Source organism: Dromiciops gliroides, chromosome 2, assembly GCF_019393635.1.
Source record: "Dromiciops gliroides isolate mDroGli1 chromosome 2, mDroGli1.pri, whole genome shotgun sequence".
Lineage (NCBI taxonomy): Eukaryota > Metazoa > Chordata > Mammalia > Microbiotheria > Microbiotheriidae > Dromiciops > Dromiciops gliroides.
In genome coordinates, this window is record NC_057862.1 from 558,798,696 (window position 1) to 558,824,773 (window position 26,078).

Here is a 26,078-nt window from a genome sequence, read left to right on the forward strand (position 1 = left end):
CATATTCACAAGTTTCACTATGAAGTTCTAAAAGTGAATTAAAAAACATAAAAATGTGTTTTCCCTCTTCTAGGAATTTCAGTTAAAACTCAGTTTTCTGGACTAACTTAATTCTCTCAGAGAGAACATTCTGTATGATAGAAAACAGAGCCAAAGGCTCTTTCTGTATATAAAACAGACAGGGTCCTATATCTGTGGACTGACATCTATCACAGTGCTTTGAACATTGTAAGTGTTAGATAAATTTGTGTTAAATTGAAGAGGACCAATATTTAGAACTTGAGTCAGCTAGACCAACTCCCACATTTTAAAGATGAGGACACCAAAGCCTAAGGTTACAAAGCTACAAGTAGCAGATTATGTATCCATTAAAATCTATAGAGTATTCTATACTCATTGATTCTGTTTTCTTAAAACCACCTTACTGGGGGCAGCTAGTAGCACAGTGGATAAAGCACTGACCCTGGATTCAGGAGGACCTGAGTTCAAATCCAGCCTCAGACACTTGACACTTACTAGCTGTGTGACCTTGGGCAAGTCATTTAACCCTCATTGCCCTGGGGGGGGAAACAACCAAAACCAACTTACTCTTCATACTTTGCAACCTGGCTTCTGACCCCTCTTAATTTACTGAAATTGGTCTCCCCAAGTCATCTATAATGTTTTAACTGATAAACTTAATGGCCCTTTTCTTAGTCCTCATCATTTCTGTAGATTTTTGTTAAATACTGATCATCCCTTTTCTTCCTGTTACTCTTTCCTTGACTTTTGTGACATGACTTTTTTTTTTAATTCTCTTTCTACCATATTGACTTAATTTATTTCAGTCCCCTATACTAGATCATCACTCATCTACTATTTCATACATGTATTTATCCCCTTAAGCTCTCTCCTCTACTCTTTTCCATGAATTATCTCTCTTAATGATGGCGTCTGTTCCGATGGATTCATTTTTCATCTTTTTGAAGGTTGATCTCAAATTTACCTATCTGTCTCTAATATGTCTACCAAACTCCCAGACTTTAGTGCTGACTGCCTGCTGGACATCCATTGCTGCATGCCCCACCAGCCTTTCCACATAAATTGGCTCAAATTGGACTCATCATTTTCCTCCCCTCACCCAATCTACTTTCAAACCACTACCATTCCAGTGACATAGGTTTATAACCTTGGAACAACCCTTTTCTTTCATTCCCTCATATCCAATCAGTTGCCAAATCTTTCCCATTCTGCCTCTAAAACATTTCTTTTATTCATTTCTTTGTCTTTACTCACTTCCTTTTTTCCTTTTCTATTTTTTTTTTTTTTGGTGAGGCAACTGGGGTTAAGTGACTTACTCAGGCTCACACAGTTAGTAAGTGTCAAGTGTCTGAGGCTGGATTTGAACTCAGGTCCTCCTGAATCCAGGCCAGTGGTTTATCCACTGAGCCACCTAGCTGTCCCCTTCTTTACTTACTTTCAAAGCTATCACCTTAGTTTAGGCCCATGTCACGCCTTGCCTGGTCCTCTGATTCCATTCATTCTTCTCTCCACTATACCTTCCATAAAATTGTCAAGTCTTCCTAAGTCATAGGTCTAGCCATGTTATTCCTCTGCTCAAAAGAAACCAAACCAAATGCTTCTGTATTGCCTAGAGTATGAAATGCAGACTCTTCACATTGGTATTTTCGGTTCTTTATAATCTGAAGAAAACCCACCTTTTCCAGCTTTATTATTTCCTTCTATCAATGAAATGGACCATTAGCACAAACTCAACATCTTATCTCCTACCTCTATGAATTCACACAAGCTATTCTCCGTGCCTAAAATACACTATTTCCTTGTTGAATTGAGCTGCTGAATCTCCACAATTAAGAAACCTATTCTTCTAAGGCTTAGTTCAAGTGCTAGCTTTTCCATGTAGCTATCCCTGATCTACTTGAATCTCAGTGTATTTTCCTTCCTCAAATTACCTTGTACCATATCTATGTGCTTCCTAACTGTTACAGTACCCTTGTAACATGGCCCATGGACTTCCCCCATTCCTTCTGCTTAAAGCAACTTCACTATGTAGAAGTTTGTAATGATGTTCAGAATGATATTATGTATGTAAATCAGGGATCCGAGGCTTTGTTTATCTTTGCTAGTAAGTAAAAGGAAGTGTGTTTCTTACTAGGCCCAATGGAAGCAGTGTTGGAAAAATCCTATTTTGCCCATTTTCTAACTTTGTAATTCATAGACAATATCTAGTTATTTTGCCACAAAAGAATATTAGCCAAGAAACAGATGTTTCAGGTTCATGTCCCTAAATTCGTGATGTCCTGTGAAATATTTGTAACGAATTTCTTTGAATATTGACATGCATGATTTTAAATAATTAAAACAAATGCTCACTTGACAAAACATTTCAGTAAGTCACATTCTGGAAATGATATAGCTTTGATCTACATATAGTCCTCACCTGAGTTATTTTCCATGACTGTGTAAATAAGTTTACAGACTCTCAGCAGCAACATGACTTTCTTTTCAGGTGAATACATCTTCTGCATGGTCATGAATTTGACCTTGATCTTTTCAACATCTACAAAATCTGGAGTTGGGGCAAACACACCCAGGTCCTGAGGGCTCCTTTGTCTGACCAGCTGTAGGTTCTCTTTCAACTGTTTCCAAGAGCCATCAGCAGTGTGGAAATCCTTCAAGGAGGCTTCAACGTGGCTCTTCAAAGGTTTCAGAATACACTTGTGCATGGCCTTCTCCAGCACAACATCTGCAAAAGGAAATGCAGAGAAGATCGATTTCACAGTCTCAGAGAGGAAGAGATGTCACACCATAGGACTCCAGCAGGGAAAGCAGAAACTTTTTCCATTAACAAGTAGGGACTATAAACATTCTCACACAGTACTTGTTATTAGACTAAATGTACTTAGCAAATGCATTTAGTCTATTATGTATTTACTAAACTGTACTTAGTAATTAGATTCTAAGTGGGAAGAGGCAATCAGAGTTAAGTGACTTGCCCAAGGTCACAAAGCTGGTAAGTATCTGAGGGTCAGATTTGAATTTGAAGTACTGGCCCTGGAGTCAGGAGAACCTATCTACTGAGCCTAAATGTAGTTTCAGAGTGAAATGAAAGATGAAAATATATGCATTTGGAACTTGCATTATATTATATACTTTGGGGGGGGGGGTATATTCTATTTACAGCCAGGAAGTTCCTGAAGGCAAAAGAGATACTTTTTTTTGGTCCTCTGTTTCATTTTAGAATTTATGCATAGCCCACATAACATCACACAATACCTTTTCACAATCTCAGTTCAGCATAACCATACCTACTATTAAGACTATCAGAATCATATGGTACTATTTGGATAATCATTCATTTATAACACTACTCCCTTGGAAAGAATTCTTCCTTATAATGTTGTTTAAGCTAATGCGGTTTCCATGAAACCAATGAACAATATCAGACAGAGTACGACCATAAAACAACTCTCTCACTCTGGCAGCAGAATGATAGTACTAAAAACACAGCTAATTAGAAGAGGGAGCCTGTATATTATACAAAAAGAAACATGAAGAAAAAATAGGCACTGTCATAACTAATCACTTGCCAATTCTTATTAATTTTACCATCCATCTCCTCCCCACTCACATGGCCACCACCCCAGTTCAGGTCCTTATTATCACTCAGCAACTGCCCAAGTGTCATCTTTGCTTTCAGTTTTCCCTCACTCCAATGCAATCTCTTCTTTAGGTATATAAAGCCCTTTACAATCTGGCTCCAGCCACTTAATACACGCCACTCCCCTTCAGACTCTCTGTTCTAGCTAAACTTGCATACTTGCCTTTTCTGTTACATTTCATCTCCCATAGCCATGCCTTTGTATAGGCTAGACCCTCTGCCTTAAATGCTTTCCCTTTTCATATCTGCTTCCTGGAATCCCTAGCTCTAAGTCTAAAAGAACTCCAAAAAAAAAAAAAAAAAAAAAAAAAAAGAGAGGCTATCAGCAGCCTCAGTTGTTAATACTTCTCCTTTTCAACCACCTATGGGAAAACCACGAAACTGTAGCTATATCCTTTTTTTGTATTTACTTGTGTTTTCCCTTAGTAGCATGTATGATCCTTGATGATCGGGATGGTTTAATTTCTTTGTATGTACAGTGCCCTATAACTTATCCAGCATGCATAGTAGGTGCTCAACGACATAAATTGAGTAAGTAGAATGGTGTAAAAAACACTTGATTTCCAATCAGAGTTCCACCTAAGTTTGAATTCTAGGTGTGTGACTTAGGTCAAGGTACCTAATCTTTCTGAAGTGAAATAATAAGCTAATAGAGATGGGACCTAATCAATAGAACTGGTAAAGAGAGATTAATTAAAACTGACTGACCAGAAGGTTAATTCGGGAAACTGCCTCAAAGTTTAAAGTAAAGACTTTGACCACTGTTACTTTTTACTTTTTTAACTTAAGTTCTAATCTAGTCTTCTTTGGGCCTTCTGTTTATACTGAGGACATAGATCACTCTTTTCTCCTCCCAGTCTCAGACAATATCCAACTTGAGAAAAGTGGGTCTCTATACTCTAAACCCAAGTATTTGACATTAAAGATAAGCAGTTATTATCATTTAAAAAAAAAACACAAAACTTTCCTACTGACTTTATTAATGATCAATAGGTATGCCAAGGCTATCACTGGTACCACATTTACTAATCTCACTCTGCCCCTCCCCCAGCTGAATGTATTCACCACTTCATAACACATCTTCAGATTTATTTGATAACAATTATTTTAACAAAAAACTGAAATGGATAGGATAATGAAAAAGTCATCATCGGGTTGAATAATAATAAAAACTGATAAATGACTGAAAGGCAGTCTAGTTTCCTATTCGTACTGCTGCTGCTGCTATGTTGTTTAGTTGTTTTCAGTCATGTCTGACTCTTCATGACCCCTTTTGGTGTTTTCTTGGCAAAGATACTGAAGTGGCTTGCCATTTCCCTCTCCAGCTCATTTTACAGATGAGGGTTAGGTGATTTGTCCAGGGTCACACAGTTATAAGTGTCTAAGGCTGGATTTGAATTTAGGTCTTCCTGACTCTAGGCCAGGCACTCTATCCACCTACTACTATAACCTATACTGAAACATTCTTCCGTGATTCCTCAGAACCTCTCCAATTAAGGATGCTAATGCAGAGGACCCAAAAGACTCATTCTCAATCAGAATCCTGCTAGTTTTCTCTTTTCTAGAAATCCCTGCCCTGCCCGTTTTTGTTGACTTTCTCTCCTCTCTAATCGACCAAAATTGGCTGTTGAAAGATGCTGAACTGCCCTTTGTGAGAACTGTCTGTATGTATACATATCTATCTATCTATCTATAGATATGTACATGTGTACAGTCACAATATAGTTTTACACATACATTTACATATAATGTACACATGCACATACATATATACACATACATGTATATGTGCATATACATCCACACATATTTATAGACATAATCTTATTTGGTTCTCATAACAACCCTTAAAATTGGTTTATTTACCCCCATTGGATTATTACCCCCATTTTACAGATGAGGAAAGTCATAAATCTGTCTAGGGTCACAAAGCTAATACATTTCTGAGGTGGGATTTGAACTTGCCTTTCTGACTTCCAAGCCCAGCATTCTATCTGCTGTGTCAAGCTGCTTCCTACTACCCACTAAGGTGAAGTACATCTTTTCTCAAATAACCACTGTGGAAACTCCTATAGTAGTTCAGGCCCCTCTAATCATCCTCTCCCCCAGCTTCCCGCACAGAATCATAATAAAGGTAGGTGTGTGCATGTTGGGGCAAACATATAATTTTCCTTATCTCTTTTCTGTGCTTAAGGTATAACTATAAAGAAATGAGACTGACAGTCATGGGTCTCATTGCCTGAAGGGATCCATCTCATTACATTAGTCACTCCAGAAATTCCAGGATAAGAGGATTCCTTCTGTATACCCCAGAGTCAGTACATAAGGAGCATCCAGTAGGGAAGTACACAAGTCTTATTAAACAAGTTCCATTTGCAGACCTTTATCATGTTACTGAAGAGTCCATTGTCCAACAGAAGATATTGTCTTTATCTTCAGATTGAGACCAATGGGTCATGATTCATAAGTATTTTTTAGTAGAGAGCAAAACCCTCCAGGTGTAGATGAGATGTGACTTAAGATCATTCAACATAAATGGGGCCAGAAAACTAATATTTTGGAAAGATAATGCTGATCTCACAGGACATCTAAAATTATTATTCATATAATGTGTTCTTGAAAAAGATTTTTGTATCTGTCTTTTTTTTTTTTTTGCGGGTCAGTGGGGGTTAAGTGACTTGCCCAGGGTCACCCAGCTAGTTAGTATCAAGTGTCTGTGGCCGGATTTGAACTCAGGTCCTCCTGAATCCAGGGCTGGTGCTTTATCCACTGCACCACCTAGCTGCCCCCATATCTTTGTCTTTTACACTGTCTCTATTCCCTCTTTCCACTAATTCCTCTCGAAAAAGCAACTTTTAAAAACAACTTTTTAAAAATGTGAGGAAGAGAAAGAGATCATAAAAAAGGGAAAAGGACCCACATGCACAAAAATATTTATAGCTGCTCTTTTTGTAGTGGCAAGGAATTGGAAATTGAGGGGCTGCCCATCAATTGGGGAATGGCCAAACAAGTTGTGGTATATGAATGTAAAGGAATTCTACTGTGCTGTAAGAAACGATGAGCAGGAGGAGTTCAGAGAAACCTGGAAGGACTTGCATGAACTGATGAGATGAGCATAACCAGGAGAACATTGTACACAGTATCATCAACATTATGTGTTGATCAACTGTGATAGACTTGGTTCTTCTCAGCAATACAATGGTACAAGATAGTTCCAAAGGACTCATGATGGAAAAGGCTTTCCAAATCCAGAAAAAAAAAAAAAGAACTGTGGAATATGGATGCAGATTGAACCATACTATTTCTCTTGTTTTTGGTGCTGTTGTTTTTCTTTTCTGAGGTTTTTCCTTTTTGCTCTGATTCTTCCATTATAACATGACTAATGCGGAAATATGTTTAATGTTATTGTACATATATAACCTATATCAGATTACTTGCTGTTTTGGGAACGGGGGAGGGAGGGAAAAAATTTTAAACTAGAAATCTTATAAAAACAAATGTTGAAAACTATCTCTACATGTAACTGGAAAATAATAAAATACTTTTATAATTAAAAAAAGTGAGGAAGATAAAAAACCAACAAGATGAATCAACATATTGAAAAATCTGACATGTGCACTGTTCCACACTTTCAGATTCCTACTTCTTTAAAGAATGGAGGAAGGTGTCTTCTTACACTTTTCTTGCAATCATGTTAATTAAAGCCTGCTAATTTTTTTTTGTGTGCACAATAGCACTGATTCTGATTTGATGTTAGCTGATCTCATAAGTGCATACAGTAAGTCTATGATTCTTCCAACCACTGCCCTCACCCCCAACATCTGCCCTGCCATTTAGAAAACATTCCTAGGAGTTAAAAATGCCTAAGAGTTTTTAGCTAATGCAAGAGCAGCTTACCTTCTTGGTGAAGAAATGCTACTATTTTATCTGAAGACTAATATAGTCCAGGCTATGTCTCATAATTGACTCAGTTTATAAGCAGACTAAATTTGTTTGATCCTTCGGTGGGTGAGACATTTTGCTTTGTTAATAAAAATAATAGCTAGCTTATGTATGACTTTAAGGTTTACAAGATGTTTTTCAAATATTATCTCATTTTATCTTCACAACTCTGGGAGGCAAATGCTATTATGATGCTCATTTCACAGAAAAGGAAACGGAAACAGAGGTTAAATGACTTGCTTAGAGACATAGAGCCATTTAAGTGTCTAAGGTTGGATTTGAACTCAAGTCTTCCAGATTCTAGGTCCAGCACTTTATGACCCTACTTAGTTGCCTTTGTTCTTTTCCAGGACTTCATAAGCTTTTGACATCTGTCACCCAACTTAATAATCCTTAATAATCAATCGAATGGGGGACAGTTAGGTGGCACAGTAGATAAAGCACCTGCCCTGGATTCAGGAGGACCTGAGTTCAAATCCAGCTTCAGACACTTGACACTTACTAGCTGTGTGACCCTGGGCAAGTCACTTAATCCTCACTGCCGGACAAAATAAATAAATAAACAGACCAATCAATCAGTCTATCAAATGAATAAATTAATGAGGATTATTTAAATGACCACTATGTTCTAGGCTATGGGGATACAAAAACAAAGACTGAAATAACCTTACTTACAAAGATTTACATGTACTTACAACAAATACATACATAAACACACACACTAAAGACAAAGTGAATAAAATGCGAAGTAGTTAAATACAAGGAACATTGGGAGGGAGGGTGCTAATGGTTTGGAGATGGGGCAAGTGGTGGTGTCAATGAACAGCTATCACAAAATTGTCTAAGGAATATAATGAGTGGAAAAGACTTTCTTTTTCTTTTCTTTTTTTTGTGGGGCAATGGGGGTTAAGTGACTTGCCCAGGGTCACACAGCTAGTAAGTGTCAAGTGTCTGAGGCCGGATTTGAACTCAGGTCCTCCTGAATCCAGGGCAGGTGCTTTATCCATTGTGCCACCTAGCTGTCCCGGAAAAGACTTTCAAAGCAATGGACCAAGTCTTTTCTTAAGGGGAGAAGGGAAAGTAGAGCATTATGAATGTGGAATACTGTATATCCTGTCTTACTTGAATGATGTTTTGACTAGTTTTGCTGAACTGACTTTTTCTCTTTCTCTTCTATTATTTGTTAAAAGGGATGGGTACAGGGTGGGGACATGCTGGGAAATGCAAGTGACATAAAAACAAGATAATAAAATACGCTAAACATGTGCCATCTAATGGTGGCTCAGCAGGATCACCTTAGATTAAAGAAAATAATCATTAGCATGATCCAGGCAGCAGGGAGTGTCTTATTTGGCTAATAGCTATAAAATCTTGTTATGGGGTTATGACTATTAAAGCTTTTTTGGGGGGTGGTGGTGAGGCAATTGGGATTAAGTGACTTGCCCAGGGTCACACAGCTAGTAAGTGTCAAGTGTCTGAGGCCGGATTTGAACTCAGGTCCTCCTGAATCCAGGGCCGGTGCTCTATCCACTGTGGCACCTAGCTGCCCCTAGGACTATTAAAGTTTAAACTAGGGGGCGGATAGGTGGCACAGTGGATAGAGCACCGGCCCTGGATTCAGGAGGACCTGAGTTCAAATCCGGCCTCAGACACTTGACACTTACTAGCTGTGTGACCCTGGGCAAGTCACTTAACCCCCACTGCCCTGCCCAAAAAAAAAAAAAAGTTTAAACTGGCTAAACTCAAGGACACAGGTCTGGGGTAACTCTCCTTGAAAAGACAGACACACCTTAAGAAGCAAGAGAGATAAGCCCATTAGGCATAGTTGCTGTCTGAGTGGCACCAAGGGGACAGATAACTCCCAAAGTCAGGACTACCTCTCCTCATTCCAGCTTCCCCACCCCCAAAAGGAACTTTCCACAGTTAGATGATCACCCCATCTGTCCCTCCACCATCTGTCCTCTATAAGAGCTTTTGCTTTTCTCCTGTTCAAGGAGACGGGTATCTCAGAGAACCATGTCTCTGGAACTATCTCTCCTTGAGACCTGTCTTGAGCTTTCCTTTCTCTAGCGTTTAAATAAAAGATTATTTTATTCTAATTGGATCTGTGTGTGAGAGGGTATAATTCTTTAAAGAGAACCCCCCACCACCACCAACCAATTTCCTCATAACACTCTCAAAGTACCTTTTTTTTTCTAATTGTGGCTAAATTGGAGTGGCTAGAGTGCCAGGCCTGGTATCAGGAAGACCTGAATTAACATCTGGCCTCAGATATTTAATAACTGTATGACCTTGGAAAAGTAACTTCATTAGTCTGCCTTAGTTTTCTCAACTGTAAAATGGGGATAGTAATAATACTTATCTCCCAAGGTTGCCATGAGGATCAAGCGAGACAGTATTTGTAAAATGTTTAGCATACAGCCTGGCACATCATAGTTACTTTGGCAATTTGCTTCTAATACAGGATCACAAGTCATAGGTTAGACAACTAAGAGACCTTAGTGGTCATCTAATCCAACTTTATTTTATACATAACAAATCTTAGGCCCAGACAGGTAAAGTGATTTGTCTCAAGTCACCTGGTTAAACAGGTAGCAAAATTGAAATTTGAACCTGGGTTTTCTGACTCCAAACCTAGTACTTTTTCTACTCTTCTTCTTACAGAATTGCCTGGGATTAAGTGACCTGCCCATGGTCACACATAGCTAGTATGAATTGTAGGCATCACCTGATGAGAGACCCTTTCTTAACACCACACAGTCTCTAAGTTCAGAAAATAAATATAACAAAACTATCAGTAGTGGTTTAAGCTACAGAGTGATATATGGTGCCTACCTAGCAGTTCATGTGTATGTGAAAACTGGAGAGAGGGACAAGGAGTGCCCACTGATCTGTTCTTTCTGGTCCATAACGCACCAAGAAAAATGTATTTGTAATATCTTGGGCATCAAATGCAAAAACAAGGCCTCAAGAGATCTGAAAAGTGAAACTGAACCTACAATATCTTCCTGCTCTGGCACCAAGTATATTACCTGCAATAACATCAGGGAACTTAGTTCATTTATCTAGAAACCTAAGATGTATCACTGTGGGATGGGAAGAGGATAAGGAGAGAGTTATGGTACTTTTGGTATGTGATTTGATCATTTATATCACTAATTCATCATCCTCCATTTAATGCCAGTATTTCACACCTACTTCTTTTAAAGAACTGAAAATTTACAGAACACAATATTTGAAAGACGGATAGAATGAAATTGAAAATCAATGTGACGATATTTCAGTTGAAACTATTTTGTTATTCTTGAAATAAGATGGGAATAAGTGGAGTGATGAACTGTGGGATTTCATTTGTATATAATCATAACACTATCCTCTGCAATGAGTTTTTCTAGCATGAGGTTTTTTACCATTGGAAATTTTGGATTATTATTATCTGTTAGATTAATAAAACTGAAGGCATAATATTACAGAAATGCATGGTCACCTAAACTCAAATGTTAGTGCTGCCAAGTATAATAATATATTCTAAATGTTACATTAGGATGTATGTGAAATCATACTAGTGAAACCAAAAGCAATATTAGTATTAATGATAACAGCTTAGTGCTCTCTAAGTACTTCATGTATTACTTCATTTTATCCTCACAACCACCATGTGAGATTCGTAACACAAGTATTATCATTGTACAGATAATTGACTAAGGTTAAATGACTTAGTGTCACAATTAGGACTAAAATTCTTTGGACTTCAAATCCAGTGCAATTTCCACCAGACCATGCTATTGATCATATAACTAATCCACTCTCAGTTGGCTATGAGCATTGAGTATTTATTTTTCTTCCAGATGGTTTGGTGAGTTTCATTCCATTTAGCCACACTTTCTTACTTGGTCTCCCTTGTCACTACTGGGACACATTTTGGATATGGCTGTCTGTGTCTAAGGTACAATTTATAGTCAAGGAATAAAGTCAACTGTACTTTAAGAAATAGCAAACATGATGGACTATAGAAAAATGGAAAGACTGACATGAATTGATATCAATAAGAATTTATTTTTTAAAATATCAGTGATTGGGGCAGCTAGGTGGCACAGTGGCCCTGGATTCAGGAGGACCTGAGTTCAAATCCGGCTTCAGACACTTGACACTTACTAGCTGTGGGACCCTGAGCAAGTCACTTAACCCTTACTGCCCCACCAAAAATAAATAAATACATAAATAAATAAATAGCAGTGATCACCTTAGCTGGGCACAGATAAAATCAGGAAAATGCTAGCTACTCCTAATTTTTTGATTCTTTACATACAATCTTTGTGAACCAAGTTTACATTCAATAGCTATAAATAATTCAATACTAGAAAGTTGTTCCAATATTGCACTTATTCAGCTTCATTTTTTGGCTCCATATTCTACCATACTGCCAAAGTCCTTGGCACTATCAAATGATTCTACATTAAAAACCCGTATCACTTTCTCAGTAGAAATAACATGAAAGATGCATTAACATCTGTTTTGCTTTTGCATCCTAAAGCCCATGGGACCTTTCCATCTGACTTGCAGCTGAAACCTTCCCTATCAGAATGTGAGCTCCCTGACAGCAGGGACTTCTTTACTTTTTTTTTATTTGTATCACCAGAGGTTAGCACAATGCTTGGCACATGGTGATTAATAAATGCTTCAGTCATTTATTCATACCAGGAAAGGAAAAACAAACCGTGTGTGACCTTATTAGAAGTGCTTGAATGTTCCTATATATGACTAGGATGTACTTAACTGGCTCTGACAAATATAGGACATTTTTCTGGAAGGATTTCAGCTCTAAAGTAGGATAGGGCTGGTGGTCACAACTCATTTATTTTGGCTCAAATGGCTTTTTTTTTTTTCGGGGTAGGGCAATGAGGATTAAGTGACTTGCCCAGGGTCACACTGATAGTGTCAAGTGTCCAAGTGTCTGAGGATTGATTTGAACTCAGGTCCTCCTGAATCCAGAGTCGGTGCTTTATCTATGGTGCCACCTAGCTGCCCTCAAATGGCTTTAAAAAAAAAATTGACCACTGTTAAGACACTTGGGTTCTAGGCTTGATTCTTTCACTAATTAGCGACAACTCACAATCTCCCTGGGCCTCAGTTTCCTCGTTTTATAACGATGAGAGAGGATTAGATGACTCTTTGGGTCCTTTCCAACACTAAAAATATTGTGTGAATCTATGATCCTAATTCTACTTCCCTTTCCCTCACTTCATTCAATCAGGGTTGAGCAACATAGGCCATGTCTAGACAATTTTGATCAAACCAAAATTTTCTTGGCCTGATTTGCTGTGGTTCTTAATATGGTTGCGCTACTCAATGGGGATGCGGAAGCACTAATTTATAGGTCAGTGCAGTCCAATAGTTCAGCCTTTGCTTTCTCTAATGAAGGTACTGCCCTCTACTTAGCTATAGGGATCCAAATGTTATAACAATAATAATGATGAACCTTATATTTAAATGACTTAAATTATATGTTTTTCACATGATCTCATTTAGTCTTTGTAAAAACTCTTATCTGAGAATGGTTGGACTGTTATTATTGTCTCCATTTTACAAAAGGAGGACATTGTAGCTGTCCAGGGTCCGCTCACACAGAGAAGCCTCCTTTTTGCTAGTCCAGTGTTCATTCTGCTAGATGGGATATGGGAGGGGGAGCAATATGAATTTGTTCCTATCACTCTGGGTATTGCAGCAAAAACAAAACAAAAAACAATAATAGCTTTGCTAACATTAGCAAACACCTGTTTTGAACACATTTCTGAGGCTGGGAATTCCTTGGATGGTTTGCAAGGTGAAACTATCTGAAACTCCACTTGGGACATTCTCCACATCACTTGAAAAGTGAAGGTCGGGCGCAGTGGATAGAGCACGGCCCTGGATTCAGGAGGACCTGAGTTCAAATCTGACCTCAGACACTTGACACTTACTAGCTATATGACCCTGGGCAAGTCACTTTGCCCTGCAAAACAAACAAACAAACAAAAAAAGTGAAGGTTGGTGGAAAGATTGGTCAACAAGCCTAGTTAATGGTCTTGTTAGGAAGGTCCTACCTTAGCAGTTCTTATATGTTTTAGGATTGATTAATTATCTAAATGTTTTGGGTCACAGATGTCTTCTTCTATCGTGCTCATTGTTGAGACGGTTTTATTTTGGCTGGGTCTTGTCTACTCTTACCTTCTACCTTATTAATAAGTGCAGCATTTTCACTGTGCTTTGAAAGCTGAGCAAATTTAATTCTTGAAGCAGCAGGCATGTGAGAGGCCTGCTTTAATTAAGAAACAAACAAAAACCACGCCCCAACCAAATTGCATAGATTCCTGCTGAGTGCATGCTCTATAGTTAGACAAAGCTTTAATTTGGTCAGATTAGATAAAACTTTAGAGATGCCTCCCAGGAAATTCAAAGTAAGTTCTCTGTGTATCTGAAGGGAATCTAATACTAAAATCCTAGGTCTTAAATTCTAGGGCAGCTAGTTGGTGCAGTGAAGAAAGCACTGGCCTTAGATTCAGGAGGACCTGAGTTCAAATGCGGCCTCAGACACTTGACACTTACTAGCTGTGTGACCCTGGGCAAGTCACTTAACCCTCATTGCCCTGCAAAAACAAAACAAAAATTCTAAAGACAGGGTGGCTTCTAAGAGAGAGGTCCAGAGCATATTCTCCACACATACCAACTTTTTAAGCCGGTAACATTTTAGTTTCTGCTCCCCAGACAGCACACTGACTGAAATGCTTCCTGAGGCGACAGCTTCAGTTGGTGTTCCCAGCAGGAGCTGGGAAATTAAACACAAGCCAGAAGATCAGGCTGGGGCCTTGGTTCCCTTGGAAGGATTTTCTGTGTAGGATGGCTGAATCAGTCTGCCACATAACTCTCTGCTTAGATCAGCCCAGCTCTTGCTGTTTGTAGGCAGGCTTTCTGCATGGTGAAGGAAACATACCGCTGCGATGCAAACTTCATGTTTCCTTAAACGGCCTCTCCATATAAATTAAACTAGAGCCAGGTTACCCCTGAGAGGGAAACTGGGAGGCATGCACAAAGAGGATGCTTTGTGGAGGACTGTCCTGCCATCTCCTTGAATCCTTCCTGAGAGTTTAGGCAGTTAGTTACAGGGCAACATACTGCAACACATCAGCTCTAACCACACCCTGACAAAGAACAGAACAAAACAAGCCCCCAACTTGGCCAAACCACAAACAGTGGGAAAAAAATCCACAATAACAATGCTTTAATTTCTTTCTGTGGAAATCAAGAAGAGACTTCCCTTTCAATAAACACAACTGGAGAAAAGACCTTGTATGCCACACAATGTTTACTACTTCTTGAAGGAAAAAAAAACAAAAACACAGATCCTATTGAAGGAAAGGAAAAGAGTTTTACTTTTATGAAATGCCTTATAGTATTTGGGAATCCTTTTCTCTGTTGCTGCTCGACAAATGCATTCCATGAAATTAGCACTTTTTGCACAGCTTTCTACATAAATATTTAAAATGCCACTGTTTCACTGTGGGGGAAAAAAGGCAGCCTGCCAATTTCTCAGTTACCTTTGAATACCTTGGCGCAAGTTGCTAACAGCAAGTTAACCTTGGAATGATCTTACAGGGAAAGAATTTCTCCTTCAGAGATGTTTACCCTTTGCATGAGACTTACAAAACATGTCACTTACATAGTCAAGGCACAAAAAGGCAGAAGAAAAGGTTTGTGCTGCAAAGTTTTCTTGCTTCTTTTTGTGCTTAATTTATAAACCCTATTTCTTTGGGGGGGGGGGGGGTATTCTTCCTCTTCCAAAGGAGAGAATCCAGAGAGAGGCACTTCAAGAAATCAGTGACTAGAAAAGGGACAGTTCAGGAAGAGGCAGGCAAATGCAACCACTCAGACCTCGAACTAGATCTTGCTCTTCTTGGAGGCAGAATCGTTAATTGCCGGTGTTCACCAAATGCACCAGAAATCATTCACTGCTAGCAGCATGGGCTTTTACCTTATTCCCAAACCTTCTATTTATTAACAGTAAATTTAGGCAAATTTCATTTAAAATATTTTTTATTGTTCTGATTTTCCCTGGATCTAAAATGTCCCACAGGGGTTGAGCCCAGCTAGAGGATTATAGGACATAAAATACAATTTAAAGACAAAAAGCCAAGCCAGTAAATTCTTACCTATTTGGTCTTCTGGAATCAGTGATTCAATTGGGGGATCCAGTTCCGAGCTCTGGGACAAATAGTTCTTGACCTGAGTCATGAATTGTCGGATGGTCTGTAGCATGTCCGTGCTGGAAACGTGGCATTCTTTGTTTTCCTGCAGAAAGCTCACGTAGTCCTGTACCAGGCACCCGAAATAAGTGCGCTTGTCCCGGGACAGTTCGGCAATTTTCTTGATCATCCTCTTCTCAGGGGTCATGAAGGAGCTGAAAACCCCACTCACTTTCCGTAGTTGAGATTTGACAATTTTGGGGAGAACAAAGGAGCCGCTTCTTTTCTTTTTGGATTTGATGGGGGGTGCCATGCTCTCTTGGTCACTCTCTCCTTCGTAGTCTTCCAGGCTGCTGTTGGTATCCCCTTCGTAGCCGAACAGTGGCATGTTCCGGTCAAACTCCAGTGAGTCGGAGGAGGAAGTAGATATGCTCATGTCGCTCAGTCTCTGCCGGCCTCCATTCCACTGGAGTTGTGAGTCAGAGCTTGGAGGCAGAGTCTTTTTGCAGCCTGCTGGATTCTGTCCAGGCGGGGCATCACCTGGGCTGCCAGCAGTTCCCGATGCAGGCTCTTGGCTAAGACAAGGTCGAATGACTGTCAAGGTCTTTGCTCCTTCTCCTTCCAAAGAAGAAGCCTGTTTCTTCAGACGAGGTGGAGGGATGGGGGTCGGTTTCTTTCCCAGCCAGTCTACGTTCCCATGTTTGTTCTTGTTGACTGTTTCTGGCATACTCGCCTGGGTTTCAGTCCTGGACAGCTGAGGGCTTGTGGGGAGACTATTAATAGACGGTGGTGGGGGTCTGGGTGGGGGAGAACGAGGACTCTCAGTGCCATTCACTTCTGCAGTTCTTGTACTCTGCCTTTTCAGGCTTCCACTGAGGTCCTGGCTGTGCACTTTTAAGAAAAGAGGATTAATAAAACACAGGGCCCCGTTGGTCTGGCTGCACTCCAACTCCGAAGGCCTTCTGGTTCTTATAGAATGCACCCCATTTATAAGGCAAAGCTGACGCGGAGCTCGACAGACACCGTCTGAGGGGAGAGGCCTATGAGGAGGTGGAGGATTTGGGGCTTTGTTGTCAGCCGGAGAGTTCCAAAAATCTGAAAGTCATTATTGGTGAACACAAGAATGTAAATATGGTGGTTCTTTTGCAAATAAAAAAAAAAAAAAGGAAAAAGGGCACAGTGTAGCATAACAAGCATCTTTGAAGCGTGGGGCTTTTTTTTTTTTATTTGGAAATTGGCTTTTTTACTGAATTTCTTACTGGAACTTAGAGAAGGCTGCCAAAGCCAGCTGCGGGCTCACATTGGGGCTGCAGGCTAGAGCTTTGCACCTATAAAGATGTAAATGTCCCGGGCCAACATAAATCATCAACATGACTTTTACTGAGAGAGGAAAACTTGAAAAACATAGAAGAATGATGCTGTTGCAAGTTCAGGCTTGAAATGGACCATAAACTAAGCCCACAGCTTGACTATAAAATGGAATAACTTGCAAAGAAACAGCACCCTTCCCAAATAGCTTTTTCTGCCGTGCCCCCAGGCAGATGTAGCTCTAAGCCAAATGATCAAGTCCTCACAGTTCTCCTTTAAGTAGGCTGGACAGGCAGCTGTGTTTGAGTGAAAGTTACACAATCTTTTGAGGTTTGACATGCTCAGCATTAAGACTCCAAAGAGGAAAAAAAAAGTGTGCCTATGTACATAAGCTTAATCAGGAAAAAACTAACTCTAACCTATGGGGAAAACAATGACAATTTTAAATGCAGATTCAACCATTTATCTTTGTGGTCTGGTAAATGTCTTTCCTAAATTCTGTAGCCTTCTGGCCATTGCTATAGGACTTCAGCACTTTTCTGTTGCCCAAGAGGCAAGTAGATGACTATAGAGTTTACATGGTCTGCACTACCATTTACAATTAGTTCTCTAAATTGTGTGCTAAGGAAGAGGAGGAGTGGCATAGATAATAAGCATTTCAATTGGGGTTTTTAGTAGGATTTTTATCCCCCCCCCCCCAATCTTTCTCTTTTACCAGGCTGTCCTTAAATAGGTTTGTATATCCTGAGCACAGACTAGCTAGGGGGAGTATGTAGATGTTCCATGTTGGCAGGTGGTAAGAAGCTAACAAAGGACCAGAAGATGAAAAGATTCTGTAGTTAACAGGGATTTGGACTGAATGACTTCCATGGTCCTCTTAATTCATAAGATTCTAAGATGCTTAAAAATGTGTTGTACATATTATATTGAGTGTTGGATATATATCAATCTTATGAATGTCTTTTTTTTTTTGTGGGGCAATGAGGGTTAAGTGACTTGCCCAGGGTCACACAGCTAGTAGGTATCAAGTGTCTGATGTCACATTTGAACTCAGGTCCTCCTGACTCCAGGGCTGGTGTTTTATCCACTGCACCACCTAGCTGCTGGATGTATATCAATCTTTACTAATGTTGCTAGACATACTTCTAAAGAAGCCTGTCTCTGTTTTTATCTTTGGACAATATCAAGTACAGTTGAGTGTCTACTATGTGGTAAGCTCTATATCAGGCACCATGGGGAAATACAAAAATAAAGAAAAGGAAAATCCAATTTCTGTCCTCCAGGAGGAACTTTCAATTAAGATATGGAAATTTAAAAAAATATTCAAAGAAATGATTTAAGAATAGATAGATAGGGGCAGCTAGGTGGCACAGTGGATAGAGCACCAGCCCTGGATTCAGGAGGACCCGAGTTCAAATCCGACCTCAGACCCTTGACACTTACTGGCTGTGTGACCCTGGGCAAGTCACTTAACCCTCATTGCCCCGCAAAAAAAAAAAAAAAAAAGGATACATAGATATATAGATCAATTCCAAAGCTGGTGGAATTAGTGTGGGCCAAGCAAAATATACATGGGAACACACTGCTTTAGGGTGGTAATGATATGAGTGCCAGGATCCCTTTTTCTAACCTCACTATCCAACTCTACAGAATATTCAGTAACTTGTTTAAAGAAATCAAAATTTTAGGAGGGCAACAAATACCTCTGGCTGCCTTCAGACTGCTCTATGGATTATACATCCTGTTTATGCCACATTCTGTACACCACAAATGCACCCACTTCAAGATACAGTTTTTAGATTAAAAGGGAAAAAAAGTCTAGGGGAAAAGCATGCATGTTTAATTTGCCAGGTAAGGTATCAAATCTTTTATAACCTAGAAACCCTGGTTCTTGATTCAATCACTATGATTTGTGACTTGTTGACATAGCCAAAGCACTTTTAAAGTTAGTCTTTCCTTCATCCTCAGTAGCTGTGTATGGCATAGTGTAACCTACTATGTAACTCCCCAAAGCAACGGAACAAAGAGACTTATCTGGGAACCATAAGCCCAGCACTTTTTTGAAAGGACTCACTCCTAGGGTAGGTCTAGGTAGCATGAAGGTGTGAGGTTTGGTGATGGGAGGTGTGTGTGGGGGGGTGGGGTGGGGGGGAGGGCAAAGCACAGGGAAGAGGAAGGGAAGGGATGAATGGTACACTGCTGGCAAAACATGATGACTTTTCTGCATAATGAGCAAGAAATGGAACACCATGGTACCAAAGCAGAGGAAGTAGGACAGATGTTACTATATAAACATATATGGGCATTTTCCTCAGTGCAGACAAATGCTTTCAAAGCTTTGTGCTTCACTTAAAATACAAGAACTTGGATCAATGAACTGAATGAGAATGGAGCCATTCCCTCTGGGGCCAAACCTCACCCTTTTCCTTTAGAAGGCACTATTGAAAAGGAAAGAAACCTGGAATGTACAGAAAATTGCATTACAGAGAGGCCAAGGTTGGCTAAGAGAATGGCAATTTACACATATCTTCATATAGGCTACTAATGTTGGCCTTCCCCCCCCCCCCCCCCCCCCCCGCTGCCCAATGTTTGCCAGAGTAGCTAATGAGCAGGCAGATTACATGTTTGGCCCTTCATCTTCGTTTCCTGCTTTTCAGATGGAAGGTAAACATGGCTACAAGGTGGGTAGCAGGAGGAGAAGCAGGGGGGGTTCAGATGTGTGTGCATGTACTCGTGTATCGATCATCTATTCACACACGCATGTACATACATATGTATCTATCTATTCACACACGCATGCACATACATATGCATGTCATTGCTTCATTCATTGTATTCTTATCCACAATGCCTGGAATATGGTAGTTGCTTGATAATCCATGAACCTACAAAAGCCCAGAGAAGCTGATTTTTATCCATTATTTGATGTGACAACAAATATGTCCCCAAATTTGAGGAATGAAGCATACTTACTCAGTCCCAACAGGGCCAGGTCTTCTAGTTCAGCCTCTGTCTTTGCTGTTGAAATGGCATGAGGCAGCTTCAGGGTAAATGGTAGGACATCCCTTTATTTTTAAAAGATGGGAAAATATTTGTAATTCTATTTGTCATTTTTCTAGTAAATTTCCAGTGAGGCAGAGCCCACAGTTCTATGGGGTTTCCTTTTTCTTCTAGTCTCGTTATAACTAATTATTAGTGGCAGTGGATCTTAGCACTTCCTGTCACTCACTGTCCCTGTTGCCACATTCAGAGTGGGAGAATCGTCTATAGTTTCATTATCCTCTGGAGGGTTATTCCCACTACCAAAGGCTTTGGAGGAAACAGAGGCTTTTCTGCTAGTTCAAAAGTAAGTCAACTGAGCAGAACTGTTGAATATTTAGGTGTAAATGATGTACATGAAATACTTGGTACTCTTTTGCTGCATGGCATTTTGGCACGGGTGCGGGTGGCAAGGGCATTCAGCTCTCTGGGCAGGACACCCCCCCTCCCCTCCCCTGCCTAACTTGAACTAGCTTGATACCACCTTGAATTAGCTTGTTGTTGCTAAGTATTTATTGACCGGACACAAAACAAAACAACAAAAAATGCCAGTAACCTCTGAGTACATATCACATGTAAAATGATAGGAAAACACAGAAGAAAAAAAATTGTATTGGAGACAGGGTTATACACAGCTCAATACAGAATCAGAACCATTTTAGAGTGAGTGGCATCTAGTCTAATGGCCTCATTTTACAGATAAGGAAACTTGGGGCCCCATAAGGTTAAGTGATTTGTCCAGGATCATACAGCTAATTACAGTAGAACCTCCAGCCTGGGTCTTCTAACTCCTAGGCCTTATTCTCTTTTTTTGTTTTTTTTTTGCAGGGCAATGAGGGTTAAGTGACTTGCCCAGGGTCACACAACTAGTATGTGCCATGTGTCTGAGGCCAGATTTGAACTCAGGCTCTCCTCAATCCAGGGCTGGTACTTTATTCATTGCATCACCTAGCTGCCCGCCTAGGCCTTATTCTTTCCACTCTGCTATATCAAGCTGCCTCTCAAATCAATGATTGTTGCAGAATACTGATCTTTAATGCTAGTATACTATATGCATTTTGGACTTACAGTCATAATAATTTACAAGATGAAATGGTCCTGACATAGTAGTGGACTTGTAGCTTATAAGTCACCCCCTTCCAACCTTATGAGATGATGCTTTAGAGTCAAATAAAAAACAAGGGAAGGTTCCCTTATATAATAAGGATGCATTCTTTCATATTCAAAAATGATTCTTTCTTGGTCACCCCAGATGCCAGTGTATCCTACTCCCCTCCCCACCACTACTCCCAAACACACACACACACACACACACACACACACACACACACACACACACACCACCACCACCATTAAAAACCACCATCACCACCTTATATTTATTTTGTAAATGCTTGGTTTGTATGTACTTTATGTATAGGTCTCTTAGAATAGAATCTAAGAGCTAGGAAATTGTTTCATTTTGTTTTTGTATCTATCCCCTAGTAGGTGCTCAATAAATTAAGAGTTGACTGACTGGGGGTGGCTAGGTGGCACAGTGGATAAAGCACCAGCTCTGGATTCAGGAGTACCTGAGTTCAAATCTGGCCTCAGACACTTGACACTTACTAGCTGTGGGACCCTGGGCAAGTCACTTAACCCCCATTGCCCCGAAAAAACAAACAAACAAAAAAGTTGACTGACTGATAGACATGAATGGGCTAGGATCATCAGTTCTTTTTTCAAGTAATCCTATTGTTCTTCTGCTAGGAAAGCTAGTTGGTACAATAGAATGCAATAGAGAGGGTTTGGGAGTTAGGAAGGCCTGAGTTTGAATCCTACCTCAGCACTTACCAGCTATGTGATCCTGGACAAATTTACCCTTTTTATGCCTCAGTTTCCTCATCTGTCAAAATAGTGATGATAATAATAGCACCTACCTCACAGGTTTGTTAAGAGGATAAAATTAACAATATAAAGAGCTCTGTAAACTAAAGTTTAAATGTGATAACAATATTAGCTTTCATTACTTATTTATAAAAGTACCCTCTTTGTTCTGGTCACTTGTGACTAACCACACATATCCATGAGATGGCACAGGCTAGATGAGAAGGTTGGGGAAAAGCTGCAATGGGGAAATGGAGACTTTCTCTGTATTGGACAGGTATGAGGTTCAAAATTAACCCTGGACACATCCCCACAATGCTCTAACTAGCTGTGTTAACATGTCCAAACAAAGGCTCACTGAAATCACCAACATTATCTTAAAACAGAGGAGACAAAACCTGAACCTTCCCCAGTGAATCCATTTTGTGGCTTTAAGGTAGGACAGGCTTCCCTTTACAAAAATATTGTAATCATACTGCTTCTTATTCATCTGTCAAGGCAGCTAGTGTTTTAGACAGTGCCTGTTTAGGTAATCGCAAAGTCTGGGGCCCTTGGCAACTCTGGCCCTGGGTGCTTTGAACAATGAAAAACAAATGACTAAAATGTCAAGTAAAAGGATAAATGTCATCAAATTTAACATTTCCATATAAGGACCATATGACTGATACAGAAGGGACTTTAGAGATCATCTGGTCCCATCCTCTTATTTAATGGACACCCAAAGAAGAGAAAGGACCCTATCACCCAAATTCATAAAGGTCATAAGTCACAGAGCCAGTCTACCTCAAGCATAATAAAAAAACAAACAAACAAACCCACTGGGTCTAGTCTTAAGTCTGCTGCTAACCATATCTGAGTGATCTTAGTCAGGGATCTTCCAGCACCAACATACTGGTATTCTAAGGTCGATTTTTGCATTTCTAGCCTCACAAGGTTGTTGTATAAATGTGAGATGGGTTTATAAGCTGGGGAAGTGCTTGTTTGGTAGGATCTTGTGCCTAGACCTTCTATCTATTCTTTTTGTTGTTGTTGTTGTGGGGCAATGAGGGTTAAGTGACTTGCCCAGGTCATACAGCTAGCAACTGTCAACTATCTAAGGTCAGATTTGAACTCAGGTCCTCCTGAATCTAGGGCCAGTGCTTTATCTACTGCACCACCCAGCTGCCCCTACCTTCTATCTATTCTAAGCCCTTCTCTCCCCTTTTACTTTCCTTAAATGAGGGCCTTTTAACCTTGCATCTGTGAAGTTGCTTGAAAAAAAATTTTTTTTATTGAAAACTATTTCAAAATAATTGGTTTCTTTTGTAATACTACAGATTTTATTTCTATGCATTTAAAAACATTATTCTGATAAGGGGTCATTAGGTTTCACTAGACTGTCAAAGGTTGAGAGGCCCTGCTTTAATCCAAAACTAGCTCCAATTTTTAACTTTTATGAGAATTACTTTTTGCCTTCCAGATAAGTTTAGAACAAAAAGGGTTGAGTTAGAGGGAGGTAACAATCACTTCTAATAATCTTTACATAAATCATAACTTCAAATATTAACTTAGAAGAATATTTAACCTAGAGTTTCAAAAAGTCACAATGATATTCATTTTAAGCTTAGAACTCCTTTAATATGGTATTTGGAACATTACATGATATTGCTCCAGTTTCTCTTAATAATTCATGTCTTAACTGGAAACGATCCCTGCCTCTTCTAGACCGAAATTTATCAATCAACCAACCAATCAATAATCCATAATTAAGCACATAGTATGTGCCATGCACCAGGAGTAAAAACAAAAATTAAATAATCCCCACCCTCAAGGAGATAACATTTTTATCAGGAGGAAAATTTATGCTCACAAGTAAGAGAGAAAATTATTTTTGTTGAGCTGGGGTGGGGGGGCAATGACAAGGTGAAGTGAAATCAGGAAAGGCCATGGATAGGAGGTAGCAGATGGTTAGGAGGCTGAATTTTGAAGGAAGCTAAGGCTTCCATGCCTTTTCACTGGATGTTCCCAATGCCTGGAATTCATTTACTCCTCAGCAGTCTCCCTAATTTCCTTCAAGAATAAATTTAAGGATCCTCTCTTAGATGAACCCTTTCTTGATCCCCCTGCAATCTGTTAGTCTATTTCTCCACCCCATTCCTCATTTACCTTGTATCCACTTATATATACAATATTTGTCTCTCTAAATAAATCTATTTTAATAGTAAGCTCCCTAAAAAAAAAAAAACCAAACAAACAAAAAAACAAACAAGGGGGCAGCTAGATGGCGCAGTGGATAGAGCACCAGCCCTGGAGTCAGGAGTACCTGAGTTCAAATCCGGCCTCAGACACTTAACACTCATTAGCTGTGTGACCCTGGGCAAGTCACTTAACCCCAATTGCCTCACTTAAAAAAAAAAAACAAAAACAAAAACAAACAAAAAATAGTAAGCTCCCTGAGGGCAAGGACTGTTTAGTTTGGGGCTTTGTATAGCTCATGCCCAGAACAAAGTGTTTAATGCAAACTTGTTGATTAATTGATTCAATACAAATCAATTAAAATATTTCCAAATATGTTCCCTCCCCTTCCTCTACACTTGGGTGTTTGGGTTTTTTTTTTTGTTTTTGTTTTGCTAGAGACTAGAAAATCAAATACTTAAGGTAAATCAGTGAGAAGCTTGTAGTGTGAAAGAAGAAACCATAAACTCCAAGTATCTGTATTTTTAACTGGCTTAAAGTCCAAATCAATCCCACAAGCATTTTTAAAGTTAATATGTGCTTAAGATGCTATACAAATCCCTGGCCTCAAGGGGATTATAGTCTAATGTACAATAGTAACTTACATTGATGGGGTATTTCAAAGTTTGTAAAGGGCTTCATATTCATTATCTCAATTAAGCATCACAACAACCTTGTGAAGTACAGGTATGATCATCCCCATTTTACAGATGATGAATCTGAGGCTCAGACAGGTTAGGCATTTTGCCTATGGTCAGCTAATAAGTGTTAGGGAAAGGATTTGAATGTGGATCTTTTTGATGCCAAGTCTAACAACCCTACATCATATCCTAAGCTACCACTTTTTTTTTTTTTTGGTGGGGCAATGAGGGTTAAGTGGCTTGCCCAGGGTCACACAGCTAGTATGTGTCAATTGTCTGAGGCTGGATTTGAACTCAGGTCCTCCTTAATCCAGGGCTGGTGCTTTATCCACCACGCCATCTAGCTGCCCCACAGCTACCATTTAAAGAATGCCCCTTTAAATCATCTCCATGTCTAAGTTTGCCAAGTATAAACTCCTGAGGGAAGAGATAGTATCTTTGATGTGTTGTTATGAAATGAAAGTCATATTGTTCTCTGAGTGTCTAATAGCCTTTTGTGGTAGGAACAATATCTGCCATGTGGTTTATGCTACTTTTTCCTGAAAGGTATTGAAACTGAGAATTAATTGGTTCAGGAGCTAAGGCTTAGGCTGGTGGCCTAAGAACAAAAATGGTGAAGGGGAGGCAGTTGTTGCTCTGCCTCAGTCTTAACCTGCACTCCAGCATGGCCAAGGTAAGGGGAGAGTTGGATTAATAATGTATCCTTCTTTCAGAATCTCCTTTCCATAACATGGCAAAATAAATGTTTTCTTAACTAGTAGAGAAGCTGGAATTTCAAAAAAATCACAACAGTGTTCATTGTGAGCTTCTTTACTATAGTTGCTTAGAACATTACATGATATGGTTCTTGTGTCTCTTAATAATTTATACCTTAACAGGAAACTATACCTGCTTTTCCTAGGCCAAAATTTCATTCCATTTCCAAACTTGAAGCACAAGACAAACATGAAATAGGCCTGGTCTATTAAAAAAAAGATATACATACACACACATTTAACACATAAAAATTTTTTTAATTAAAAACTATTTTAAAAAATTTTAAATTAAAAAAAATTTAAATTAAATTTAAAATTAAAAAATCCTTTAAATTAAAAAAAATTTTCAAAAAAGATATACATACATACACATATGTAACACAAAACTATCAATATACATAATCTGAGTGTCTGCACTAGTCAGCCCTCAGCT

The 26,078-nt window shown here is 39.4% G+C and overlaps 1 protein-coding gene across 5 annotated transcripts in view; it reads right to left on the reverse strand.

Annotated features, from left to right (window-relative positions):
• The window catches only part of RIN2 (Ras and Rab interactor 2), a 247,291-nt gene that overhangs the window by 10,178 nt on the left and 211,035 nt on the right, over window positions 1-26,078 (reverse strand). For all 5 annotated transcript variants that reach the window (XM_043989609.1, XM_043989610.1, XM_043989607.1 and 2 more), the window contains 3 exons: window positions 20,104-20,195; window positions 15,790-16,917; window positions 2,441-2,746 (listed from right to left, as the gene is read on the reverse strand). In XM_043989609.1, the coding sequence (XP_043845544.1) occupies window positions 2,441-2,746; window positions 15,790-16,917; window positions 20,104-20,195 (1,526 nt within the window). The remainder of the gene's footprint in view (window positions 1-2,440; window positions 2,747-15,789; window positions 16,918-20,103; window positions 20,196-26,078) is intronic.